Below are 13,697 nucleotides of genomic sequence, written 5' to 3'. Positions count from 1 at the left end.
TAGTCGCTTTTAGAAGGGGGTGGAGGGACTAAAAGATTTGAGCCTCAAAAAAGTTAGTCACCTTTTAATCAGTCTATTTGGCTATGTAATCGCTTTTAAGTCACCTTTTAGGGGCTGTTTGGCTTCTGGGTGCTAAAGTTTAGCACCCGTCACATCGGATGTTTGGATACTAATTAGGAGTATTAAATATAGATTAATTACAAAACTAATTGCACAGATGGAGTCTAATTCGCGAGACGAATCTATTAAGCCTAATTAGTCCATGATTTGACAATATGGTGTTACAGTAACTATTTGCTAATGATATATTAATTGGGCTTAATAGATTCGTCTCGCGAATTAGACTCCATCTGTGCAATTAGTTTTGTAATTAACTCATGTTTAGTCTTCCTAATTAGCATCCGAACATCTGATGTGACACTGCTAAAGTTTAGCATCCAGTATCAAACACTCCTTAGTCACTTTGAAAGGGATGCAAGATCCGTAAAGCAAGGCAGGAGCGGAAGGGAAAAGGGCTTTGCGACGCTGGCGTGGCGCCACAGTGCCATCGCTGCTGCTACGGCTGCTGTTCTCGAAATGAGAATGGACAGGAGCGGCAGGAGGGAAGGGAGAGGGGTCCCCCGGCGTTGAGCAGGGGCAGGGGCAGGGAGTGAGGGAGAGAGTACTCGAAAAGCGGCAGGGGACGCGGCAGACAGCGGAAATGCTCTTGAGATCGAGGCCGTACCTTGGAAGATCGAGGCCGCCCGAGTGGGGGAGTGCTAGGGGCAGTGCATCGGCTGCGCCCGGTGAATTCTGCGCGCCGCCGTGTGGTTCTGTAGGAGTGAGCGGCTGAGACCCGGGACGGTTGTTTCCTGTTTGATGGTTTCTTGTTTCAGTCTTCCTATAAACGGGTTTTGTGATTCATACAATTTTTACTTCGCTTGTAAAAACTCTAGTCCTTTTTGTTTTTGTTTGTTGTAGTGGCATAGTTGTTTGTCAGCACTCGTGATGTAAATGATTCCCTGACCTCTGCGAAGACAGAGACAAGTCTTTTCACCAGCACATATATATTGATCGAATGTGGTCTTGTGGTCCATCCACGATAGCATTTTGCAAGAAGTGCCTAATCATACCTCATCAAATTGAATAGACTGTGTGTTTCTTATGTCCATCGTATGCTTGGCGACAACTAATGCGCACATCTTGCTCACTTCTCCAGCATTTCACCTAGGGAGTACTTAAACTTCCCGCACAGATCTTCATATCTGATGTGTTGCCCTATTATTTTGTCCTTTAACACGAAGTTATTGCGCTTTCTTAGGGCTTGTTTGGCTCTAGGGTGCTAAAGTTTAGCACCCGTCACATCAGATATTTGATACTAATTAGGAGTATTAAACATAGGCTAATTATAAAACTAATTGCACATATGGAGTCTAATTCGCGAGACGAATCTATTAAGCCTAATTAGTCCACGATTTGACAATGTGGTGCTACAGTAACCATTTGCTAATGATGGATTAATTAGGCTTAATAGATTCGTCTTGCGAATAAGACACCATCTGTGCAATTAGTTTTGTAATTAGCTCATACTTAATCCTCCTAATTAGTATCCGAATATCTGATGTGACACTACTAAATTTTAAGACGAAGTATCCAAACAACTACTTAGGGCATGTTTGGGAAGGGGGTGTTAAAGTTTAATAGGGTGTTAAACTTTAACACCCTCAAATGAGGTGTTAAACTTTAACACATGGTGGGTGTTTGGATAGGTTGTTAAAGTTTAACACTTTGGCTGAAAAATGACTGCATTACCCCTCAATAAATGAGGTCCAATACCCCTGTGCTGCTGTTTTTTTTGGCGCCAAGTGCTGGCGTGCTCGCTTTTGGCGCCAGGAGCTGCTCGTGCTTGCGCTGGCGCTCGGTTGTTGCTGGGTCTTTGGTGCAGGTGATGTGGGCTTCATTTTTTTTCATTCGGCCAAATGAAAGAACGATCAAATGAAATAAAAAATATTCAAATTATTTAGAATGTCCTGTACACACGATAGAACACAGAGACTACACAAATGTTGTCAATGTCATTACAATACAATCATACAAATAATCTACGATTTGTTGTACAAAGCATTAGCTAATTCATCCCGAATGCATTCATATTACAATCTTAATCCCCTGCTTGTGTATTTATCCCATGTCCTTCGTCGTTTGGCACTTCAGCCATAGGAATAAAATTTTCATCCCGATCGCACATACCAAAGGCCCTATCGGCCATATCATTCTCTCGTATGAAATTATGAATTGCCATGCATGCTACTATTATTTTACTTTGTTTGTGCATCGGAAAACTTGGTATACCCACAAAATCCTCCACTTCATCTTCAACACTCCAAATGACCTCTCGATAACGTTTCTAAGGGACGAATGGGCGTAATTAAAAGTCTCTTTCATACCTTTTGGCATTGGGCCACTCCTAAACTCCGGTAGATGATACTTTGTACCCTTGTAGGGTGCAAGGTAACCCGGACGATTTGCATAACCCGAGTCAACTAGGTAAAATTTGCCTACAGATAAGACAATTTTCATGAGGTTAATAAAAGTGCCACGATCTTCTATACAAATGAAAACAAAACAAGTGTACCTGCAGGAGGATGCGGAAACTTGTCACCATATTTGTTTAAGGCATCACTGAAGATTCTCATGTCATGAACCGAACCAGGCCATCCAGTCACAACAAATGTGAACCTCATGTTGAAATCACATATAGCCAGCACATTCTGTGAAGTATATCCATGTCTCCCGGTGTGCTGAACCACCTTATCATTTGGCACCACAACCGGTACATGCGTCCCATCTATAGCTCCTATACAATTGTTGAAGTATGGGGCAAAATGAGGGTTTCTCAACCTTTGGTGCACGGTCTTAAATTCTGGATCCTTGGGCTTAATAATATCCACTGCTAGCTTAAGAACACTAGACAAAACATTATTGAATGTACAGCTTATTGTTTCTAAGGACCTTACAAACCGGTCCTCAACCTGTCTAAGGGATTGTGGTGCACCAATTATCCAAAGAAACATTCCTAAAGCCTCTATCGTGGACATTCCTCTAGTTTCCCTCAACCCATAGGTGTCGACCAACAAGTCATGCAGCTGGTGAAACAATGGGTTTGACATCCTAAACATGTTGTAGCAAGCGGTTCTGCTAGACAATGTTTCATGCACCCATTCTATACCCGACACAGTAGGAACCCTCTATGGAGCTTTGTTCATGTAAGTGTCACAATACGTACCGATCATGATTGCGGCCGTTAACATGTCCCGAGTCGTTTTACGATGATACTGTTTCATCCACATGAAACCAAGAATATCTGGTGACAAGTCGTCATCTGATGAACTTGTCTCATCATTATCAAAGTAATAATCCTAAGGCAGCAAAGAAAAACATGTCAGTCAGTCCATACGAATTACAAACAGCCACAAAACATCCACATTTTTCACATATTCAATAATGTAAACAGCCACTAATTTAGCACATTCAATCCTTAAAAAATGAAAACAGCCACTAATTTAGCACATTCAATCCTTAGATAATGAAAACAGCCACATTCCAAAGCACATTCAATCCTTAAATAGAACAAACAGTCACATTTTTGACATATTCAATCCATAAAAATAACAAACTGCCACATATTGTTCAAACAACCAAACTTAGTACATAAAGTAACTCTAATTCCCTAAAACAGCCACATTCACTCCTAAGGACAACTAGTTACTTCTAACAAACTAAGGCACATTCACTCAACAATATTGTTCTCTTTGCAATATCTCTTCAAATGACGCAGCCTTCCTTCAGGAGTTGATATGTTGCAAAAAAATTCCCTCTCATATGGATCTTTGAATAAGTGTCTGCCTGCATAGAACTCTACACTTTCTGGGGTTGCTCCACATTCCAAAGCCAGTTGTTGACACCTCTTAACAGACTGAACCATCTCTTGGATAGGGTTGAGCTTCTGTCTTTTCTCATTGAGGCTGGCTGCAATACTCTCCCCCACATTACTTAATAAGTTATCATCTTTCTCAGAGGTAGTCAATTTCTCAACTAGGCTGCTCACCATCTTCATCAAAGGGCTTTTACTTTTCCTTCCAGGACTAGTGGCAGTGGACTTGGTGCTGGTGCTACTTGCTCTCTTCTTGCTGCTATTGCTGACTGGACTGTCTTCATATTCATTAACAAACCCATCTGCACCATATTGATCATCTTCCTCTACATCATCAGCATCTTGGTCCTCATCCTCTTCACAACCAGCCACAAAAGATGTAGAGCCATCCACTACAACATCATGAAACATCTCCTCTAAGTGATCCATGTAATTTGGAACACCATACTGAAATTTCTTACACTCACTATATTTGCCCTGCAAATGGATTTTGATGTTATACATCAATGCACATAAAAGTTACTGCAAACATATTTCCAGAAATTATATTTGCCCTCACCTTGGTGTTTTTTTTTCCACCACCACTCTGGGGCACTTATACTACCATCCCCATTCCTTCCAAGACCAGTATCCTTTTGGCATGCTTTCCAGAAATTATGCAATGTTTTCAATTGATTAATCCTGTTCCTGATCTGGGACTTTTGATGTCTCAACCCAGTGGCCATCTGGTATTTATCAACTACTATCTTCAAACCTCTTGAAGTAATTGATCCTTTGGGACAGTTGCCTGATCTAATCTGGTCAATCCACAAGTCACACAACAAACTGGTATTGTGTTCTGTCCATTGTGCCTTGTCGAATCTATTTATCTAGTGCATAACAGAGACATAGAAACCCATCACACACATAATAGGTAACAACATCACAAAAACAGGGTGTTAACCATCACAAGAGCAAGCACTAAACATCACAATAATTCCTATTTATTGAACTATAGCAAGTAACCATCACAAAAAAACAGCCACTAATTCCTGTTTCTGAACTATAGCAAGAACACACAAGACCAGGGTCTTAACCATCACAAGAACAGGGTGTTAAACATCACAAGAACAACCACTAAACCTCACAATAACACCCACTAACCATCACAACAACAGTCAGTACCACAGATGATCACAAAAACATCCACTACCACAGATGAACAGATCAATAGGATGACTATCAGAACTAACCTTGGAGGTGGGGAAAATAAGCTCGACATTCTGTGGACCACCTTCTTCGTCATCAAGATCAACCCAATCCTCTCCACCAAAGGATTGGGTGTAATCAGCAGTGGATGGACCTCCACGACCGTCGGAACGTCTTGCGCGGCCATAGGAACGGGCTCCGCTGCGTCCGCCGCTGCTACCAGCACCGTCGGCCAACGATCCAACGAAGAGAGGCCTTGTCACAAGTGCTCCGCTGCGTCCGCCGCTGCTACCGGCTCCTCGACTACCGCCGGCACCTTTGCTGCCGCCGCCGCCTCTGCCGCCGCCCCCTGCTCTACTGCCGCCGCCGCCTCCTCTTCCTCCATTGCGAGGCGCGCGTAAGCCGAGGGTACGACTGCCGCAGCCTCAGGGTGCTCCTTCTCCCTGAAGGAGGTCGGAGTAGGAGCTGTAGTCGGCCAAATCTTCGGCCTGGGAGTTCAGATCCAGGGCTTGCAAGCCCTCGCGAGGAACTCCAGAGGATTCCGCCTGGGAGAAGAGGTCGAAGGCGCCGGCGGGGAAAGCTGGATCCGCGTGGGGGAAAAGATCTTGCAATCCATCGTCGCCGTGCCCGTTCATGAGCCCCGGGGAAGGGTTCAGGGCAACGCGGCGCACTCCTAGCGGCGTGGATGCCGTGGATCTGGGACGCGGTGGGGAGAAAACGAAGAAGGGCGGGAGGGGAGTTCCTGGAGGCGGGGTGAGGATGGAGGCGGGGGGAAGAAATGGATTGGAAGGGGAAGGTCACGGGAGGGAGATAACGGGGACAGGAGACGGCGGAAGGCGATGAACCGCGGGCGGGAGGAGATGGCCGGCGGGAGGAGATGGCGGTGGGCGCGGAGGAAGGGATGCGGGAGGAGATGGCGGCGGCCGCGGAAGCAGCGATGCGGGAGGGAAACGAGTGGGGGACAGATGCGGGAGGAGGGCGTGCTGGCGGCGGGCGGGATGGATGGCCGGCGGGAGGAGATGGCGGCGGGCGCGGAGGAAGCGATGCGGGAGGAGATGGCGGCGGCCGCAGAGGATGCAATGCGGGAGAGGAGTGGGGGAATGCGGTAGGAGAACGCGCTGGCGGTGGATAGGGGAGAGAGAAGAGGAGAGAGAGGGGGCAACCAGGGAAAAGAGAGGGAGGGGGACCACTTTTAACACATTTGCCACATTTTAACATCCCCTCCATGTATTTATGAAAAGAGAGGCGTTAAATTTTAACACTTCATTTTTAACACTTGTGTTTGACAGCCAAAGTGTTAAAAATGTGTTAAAAAGGGGTGTTAAAACCCCCTTCCCACCTAGTGTTTCGCTAGCAATCGCTGCAATACGCTTGGCAGTTGACACTGTATCCATGGTACTACGATTTCCGATGACAGTCTGCTCTGACATGGTGGACACTGGGAGCACGTCCGTCCTCTCAAACGGTGGTGCAAAAGATCATTACCATGCCAGCTGCCAGCACCAGCGCGGAGGGGACGAGACGGGACGGGACGCCGGCAGTCGCAGCGCAGACGATCACCGCCTGTGCGCGAGTCCGAGGCAGCATCTAGCCAGCAGGCAGTATTTCCACCACCAGCTGTCACCCCTGCCGCTCCTCGGACGCGGCGGCCACCCACCAGCACACCACACTGGCTTGCCGCTCCCCGTGAAACCGCACCACCTCCAACTTGCATTGCACAGCGCGCGACGCTGCGCGCGGATCGCAGCCCTACACAGCTCGGTTACCGCGCCACGTACGCCAAAAGGGATCGGGGATCGGCCTCCTCGCCGTCGCCACCGCCGGCGAGATCTTCGCGCCAGCTGCAGGCAGCTACTCCGCGAGGACCTGCGTTGATTCTGACCGTGGCGACACCCGGCCACCCGGGCCCAACCCTACGAGCTTGCAATGATACAGTAGCCTAGCCACCCACCTGTAACGATGCGGCCACGCAGACATAGAGTGGGCTGCTGTGCTACTGTCTACAGCCCCCGTTCACCCGTTGGATGCTCTATGTTGTGGGGCCTTTTTTTAATGCTAGGACACAGGCGCCTGGCCGGGAAGAAATATTGAAGCCTCCTGCAATAGTTAAATATTGATGTTGTAACTATTATTTTTGCATATTTCACGGTGAATGTTGTATGAAATACAGTATTTATATTGTGGTGGAAATTTTCTATCACAAAATCGAACGATATATTTATTTTTTTCAATGTTGCAACTACATATTTTCAATGTTGCAGATGTTGTATTTTGATATTGCAACGGAGCTCCATCGGACGTCCGGACGCTAGCGGCACCATTTTTTATGCCACTCATATGCACCATCCCAACAGTAGCACATATGGAAAAAATATCGTGATATTAATATCTGGCATACGAAAAATTATCATGAGATTAATATTTTGCCACCACGATGTGTTGTGTACCGAACAAATAACGCCGTTAATTTCTAAAGTCAATTTAAACTTTAAGAGCACATATACAAATCTACCGTGGCGGATGCAGGATCCGGGCTTCCCAGGTTGCAGCCCGGGTCCAAGGCTGAAAAACCAACATAGATCTAAGTAAAAATATACAAATAATAGAGGTGTAAAATACTTAGTCTTGTATTAAGCTTGCATCAACCTCCCTCCTGGCCAATACCTGGGTCCGCCCCTGCAAATCTAGGTAAGTTTCACCACAGGAAATCTAATTGGTTAAGCGCAGATAGTTCTCTTTAGAAGTGTGGTATTACCTGGCTTGCTAACTGCCAAGATAAATCATTGTAAATTAAACTTTTATAGATTAACGCCATAAAGCTCGTGTAATGTTATTCTCTCTCATGAAAACCTTGATGTTTGGAATATGATGACACTGTTACTTTGTCAAAGACGTAGGTTATTGGAAGTAGTGCGCGCATGAACTTCATATATGTTCTCAAATGAAAACAAAAAGCATTTAAAATTTATTAATACGGAACTTCTAAAAATTAATTTACTTTTTTTAGGAAGACAGGGATTTATACATCATTTCTAGCGACGTTTACATCCAGAAATATAGGGGTGAGATCAACTAAATATATCAGCCATCCCAAAAGTACATGCTACTTTACCTAGATTATGAGCCTCCATGTTACAATCCCTACCTTTGTGCACAAACTGCACACAATCAAAAGCTTTTGCTCTTGCTCTTACATGAATGTCTATAAGGATCATCATGTAAGCGCATTTAGGATTCTCATTGATATTCTTACTTTGTCCAAAGACTTGCTTTGCAAGAGACATCCGTTCGCAAGCAGCCCATGCCCAACCAAATCGCCAGCTGTACGGTTTCCGGGGTCCAGCCCAGCCCCCAGCGAGAGGAGAGCCGAAGACACGCACACACACACACACAGTTCGGACTGACGTCGTTGCGCTAGCCCGTGGGCCGAAATCGAGCGCGTCGCGAGGGATGATGCCATTGCCATGGGCTCACGCTTTGTCCGAAACGGAAACTTATGCTTCTTACCTAAGGAGGCCCACAACGGCCTGGCCCAACCCGAGAGTCTAGTACACACACCGTCTCGCCTTCTCTCCCCTTCCTTCCTCACCGAGTCTCCAAAACCTAGCTATTCTCTTCCTCGAGCAGCGGCGGCGGCCATGGACAAGAGCATGCTCGGCGACCTGGACGGCCTCCCCGAGGAGGACAAGATGCGCATGGCCGCCATGATCGACCAGCTCCAGATCCGTGACAGGTTCGAGGACTATGCCTATGCGCTTCTCTCTGATGACACGGGGTTGTTGACGCTAGTCCATGCTTAAATCTGCATCTTCGTGTCCCTTATATGCGATAATTTTCGGTTAAGTTTCTTCTCTCTGTCGACGCCTAGCCGTGAATTCGTGGGCGCGCGCAGATAAGGGACAGGGTTATGCTGCTCCGAGAAAAAATTGCAAGTAGTTGGCTTACTGATACGGTGCATTGAAATCTGGGATGGAAGGGTTTTGGGTGTGTGCATCCACTGGATTTATGCGATTTTGCACCTTGTACGTCCCAAATCATGCCGATTAGTATGAGTTTAGCGAGTGCCGATTAGTATGAGTTTAGCGAGTCAAGCTCTGGTTTCCTAGGTGTTTGGCTGCCGATGACTGTATGAGAGCTGCTCAGTGATAGATACTTAAGTTTGTCCCGAACTCCCGATGGTATAGGAATAGGAAATCGTGGTTTGGAAATGGAAGGTTGTTAGTTAGTCCTTGGTTATATTCGGAAGCTGCCAAGCTATCAGGTGAATTCAAACCCAGAGTTTCTAGGCTTGAAAATTTTAACTGCTTGCTAACCTTAGCTGCCCTGGTGGTAACCAAGGATTCTGTGGGTCAGAAATGATAGTTTCATGGCTCTGCATTCCTTCTGTTATTTGTTATTTCTGATATGGATATTATAGGTGTCCAGCTATTTGTATGTTCAGGTCTGCCACATTAGATTTGCTGGTCAGCGGTTCTAGGCTATAGCTAAAACTGTCATGATCGTAAACTCCTGTCCTTTTAGTTTTGAGAGAGCATGGATTATTTTTTGAAAAGCTGAGAGCATGGATTATTTGATAGTGCTATTGGGTAAGAGTATGTCATCCTTCTGGATAATTCTCAATTGTTGCATTAGAATTGCTCATTGATTAATTCTAGTTTATAGCATTTTAGATACCTAGAAAGGGGTAACTTCTGTTCAAGGTGTAGATGCTGGAGGCAAAAGTGCAACTGTTGGTGCTATCATGCTGCTTGAGGCTAGTGCTAGACCTGATAATGTGAAGTTACTCAAAAGTGTGGAGAAATAGATGTGATGATGCAACAGAATAATATATCCCAGTTAAATGAATTAGTGATCCTCGATCGTAGCAATGTATCTGCAAATTATAACTTGACTATGTAAGTGCTGTTTCCTCATATTTTTTTCCCTATTGTCTAACCCAAAACTCCTGCATAGCACATTGAATCCTTCACACCTTTTGCATCGTGAAACTGCACATGTAGAACCCTCACATCTTTGCTCTATCACTTTTCAGTCTGAGAATGTACAATTCCCTGGTGGAGAGATGCTTCACGGACTGCGTGGACACGTTCCGCCGCAAGACCCTGGACAAACAAGAGGAGTCGTGCGTCCGCCGCTGTGCCGAGAAGTTCCTGAAGCACTCCATGAGGGTTGGCATGAGATTTGCTGAGCTTAACCAGGGTGTGGCCACACCTGACTAAACGTGCTGGTTTGTTGCCCCTGCCAAGTTTCTAACCTTGGGGATTTTGTCAGCATCGATTTGTAATCCTAAAAAGATTTTAGCACTCGTTGAGATAAGCAACTCAGTTAGGTTGCCTCTTGAACCAACTGCTGCTGGGTATGAAATTGAATAAAATTACCTTGAATCATTGACCAATGGCACATCGTGCTTAACTCTATCCATTGATACATGATAGCTGCCGAGAGGAGTTTGGATTCTTGTTTCATACTAGAATCATCTGATTTTGAGCCACACAAACACAAGTGCATATGATCGTTGCTATAGTCAGGTGTTGTGTGTGCAGCATGGTGCAAGATCTATAGAGGCACCCTTCTTGCCCTTTCTTAAAACATCTGTAGAGGCACCCTTCGTGCACATGAGCTCATCATGTCATGGACTGATGCGCTTGAAATTGGAATTTGGAAAACCAAAAGCAGGATCCAGCACACGTTTCGACCACCAGATCACGCCGTCAACGGCTTAGATCAAGCTGCCCAGCCCAGTTGCCATTGGAGGAGGTTCACGATGGTCTGGACGTGACCACCTATGGCATCTCATGGTTTTGAGCTTGTAGCCTTGTACCCTACAGAAGCTGCTGCTTGTTCTATTGCGTGAGATTCAGAGCTCACAAGACGGCGGCGTTGTGGCGTCCGTACTTGTGTGCGTTGGCATCAAAGATTGGAGCACGAGCATGATGCGCCATGACGTGTCCAGTGTCCTTTTATGCTTGCGTCTTGAGCTTCCTGCACTTCTTTTTTTGCTCCTTGATCGCTAGTGTTCGCATCAAGATCCCGTTCCCATGGCTGTAAAGTGCAGCTCTTCTTGAGGCAATGATGGAGCTCGGTTCAGTGTGGATGCTGATGCTCTGCAAGACTGCAACTAGTGTGTTCAGAATAGAGAAGCAGTTGAACACAGGCCATAGTGCTTGATGCACACGCATGTGTTTGCCGAATCCCTTTGTGCTGATCATGATCCACTGAAGATACAAGCAATCAAATTCATGAACTGAATTGTGACAAACCTGCACGACACAAACACGTTGCTCAACGCAGCATGGAAACTGGGGATATCCATTCATCTGTTCAACTGAAACATAACACCAAGGACCAACATCTCATTTCCAACCTGAAGGGTGAAAATATGCTAGCTTTTGGGTTGAAAATCGCAGCCAGGGGCCCCACCCGGCATCAGCAACGAGCGCTGAAGCCTTCTGACGACTCACTGACGAGGAGCTAGCTGGCGGAAGGAGACTTTGGTCGGTTCAGTTAAATGGTGGAACACTTTGGTGGTCGGTTCAGTTGGGCCGAGGCCCATATCATGTTGGGTTGGAGTAGCCCACCGGGCGTGTGCCTCGACCGATATTATCGATAAGAAATGAAAGCAAACTATGAACCCCCGAAACCCTCTCTGCTCTTCGCATCGCCTGTCCGTCCCCAAATCTCTCCCTTGCAACCTGCCAATTCCCCAGGTACCACCAAATCACCCGAGAGGGTCACAACAAGGCACTTTTGGCACGAAACGAGAGTCGGTGAGTGGATAGGGCCCCCCAGGATTCGCGTCGGGGTTGGTGCGGTGCTATCGACGTGTTCGCGGAGATCTCGCAGCTCGAGCCTTTCCATTCTTTCCCTCGCCACATGTAACTTGGGGAAAGATGTGCACACGCAAGTGACAACACAATGCGTCGTGTTTCCATCTTTTGAGGAGAAGGAACGCGAACGCGTGTGGGCCGGGTCGGATCAGTCGTCATCACAGCGTCAAAAGCGATGTCGTCGTTGCATGTAGCATCTCGCCGGAGCGGGCAAGGCCGGGTGCTTCCGCGAAGCTTCGTCGTCCCCGGCAGTAACGGATCGTGCATGTGAGCCGCTTTGATATGGAGGAATGCTAGATCGCTCGATCGATCGGCTGCGCAGTTTTGAATTTCGATAGCAACAAATGCTATGCACCGTACTTGCTTGCATCGTTCCGGGACGAGACACCTTGACGGGGGCTTCCCTTCCTCTGGCTCGCACGGCTTCAGGGGCTTATGGGTTGCCGGTCACGGTTTGCCACGCTTAAGGTTAGGTGTTTGCCGAACTGTGGCTTGCCACAATCTGTGGTAAAATTAGACTGCTTGGTTCAGAGCTCCCACAAATATTTGATAAAAACTACTGTGCTACTTAATTAGTTAAAATCACGGTAACAATACCTGCTCTTGTTCTTTCATGAAACAAACAACATTTCAACAGTAGATTCTAATTAAGCGGCAAGATGCATATGTTTTGACAACTGCAGATCCTGTTAAGCAAGTAAGCCCCATCTTCATCTTAAGAAAAAAGAACGGAAGTTTATCATGGTCCATGGATAAGCTTCAGAAATCCGCAATTCTCACAACCGCATCCCTCAAAACAAAAATCAGTTACTAAATCTGACCGAACGTCTTGACGCTGATTTCCTGGTTCAAGATCCAAATCTAAGCATCGATTAGAAAAGGGGATCTAGGAGGTGGCCGGGACTGCAGGAATAAGCAGGCAAGGCAGAGGGTCGTCGTAGGCGGCGGCTGCTCACCTGACTGCTCGGTCACTGCTGCGGATGACCACCATATATGCGTGGCCGTCAACTTGACTGCTCGAGCGCTGCCGCGGGTGACCAACGTGGATGCGTGCGGCCGTCCAGTTCACCGCTCCGGTGCTGCCTTAGACGCGCGGTGGGTCAACGCTGTCCGGGGAGGGCGCAGCTCGCACAGGTGAGTACTTCCGCTTGGCGCCTCTTGTAGCCGGCGGCAGCCATGGCGCGGTGATGACTGCGGTCGACGAATGAGAGAAAATAGAATGGAAGGTGACTACACGCCACACATTTGACGCGGAAAACGGTGGCGACCTCTGTTCGGAGGCGTGGCGAGCCTTACTTGAAGCATGAACCAAGCACGGACCTAAACACCCGTGGCAAGCCTAACTTACTTTAGGCGGAACCAAACACCCCCCTTAATTTGCCTCGGCCGAAAACGGCAAGCACCTGGGGCAGGGGTACCAGTGGGTAGCGGCAGTGGCTGGCGGTGGCAAGGCAGGAAAAGGGCAGCACGCCGCGGCAGGCAGTTGGCTTTGCTCCGCGCGTCAGAACCTTTTGACCGGCCGGGCACACGCACTTGGGGTCCGCCGGCCTGGCGCCCTACCGTCTCGCAACCCATCGTCGATGCGATGCGAGGGTACAGTGCAGTACAGATGGGCATTATTCGATCACACATTCACACGATACGCTGGAAACCGAAACGGAGATGGGGACGATGCCCCGTGTGTCACGAACGACTCACGCGTCGAGACCGGCCTCGTCGTCTCACAAGGTTCAGCGAGCTACGCAGGCTGATAAGGCAGTACGACATGG

The 13,697-nt window shown here is 47.4% G+C and overlaps 1 protein-coding gene and 1 long non-coding RNA gene across 2 annotated transcripts; one reads left to right on the top strand and one right to left on the bottom strand.

Moving 5' to 3' along the window:
• Window positions 1-8,672: 8,672 nt before the first annotated feature.
• On the top strand, window positions 8,673-10,496 carry LOC117835169 (mitochondrial import inner membrane translocase subunit Tim9). The gene is made up of 2 exons (XM_034714548.2): window positions 8,673-8,834; window positions 10,134-10,496. Exons 1-2 carry the CDS (start codon window positions 8,740-8,742, stop codon window positions 10,318-10,320), a joined length of 282 nt encoding a protein of 93 aa, XP_034570439.1. The 5' UTR covers window positions 8,673-8,739; the 3' UTR covers window positions 10,321-10,496.
• A 1,908-nt stretch (window positions 10,497-12,404) lies between these two features.
• LOC117840307 (uncharacterized) lies at window positions 12,405-13,697 on the bottom strand. Its single transcript, XR_004636990.2, has 2 exons — window positions 12,885-13,697; window positions 12,405-12,789 (listed from the first exon to the last, which is right to left on the bottom strand). It is a non-coding gene; the product is annotated as an uncharacterized lncRNA (long non-coding RNA).

Source organism: Setaria viridis, chromosome 9, assembly GCF_005286985.2.
Source record: "Setaria viridis chromosome 9, Setaria_viridis_v4.0, whole genome shotgun sequence".
NCBI lineage: Eukaryota > Viridiplantae > Streptophyta > Magnoliopsida > Poales > Poaceae > Setaria > Setaria viridis.
The sequence above is the reverse complement of the archived record's forward strand: the minus strand, read 5'-3'. Positions and strand labels throughout refer to the sequence as shown.

What these genes read in the sequence shown, in the direction of transcription:
- LOC117835169 (XM_034714548.2), top strand. Translation starts at nt 8,740, where the DNA reads ATGGACAAGAGCATGCTCGGCGACCTGGACGGCCTCCCCGAGGAGGAC. An exon ending in CAGCTCCAGATCCGTGACAG is followed by an intron (nt 8,835 to 10,133) that starts GTTCGAGGACTA and finishes ATCACTTTTCAG; the next exon opens with TCTGAGAATGTACAATTCCC.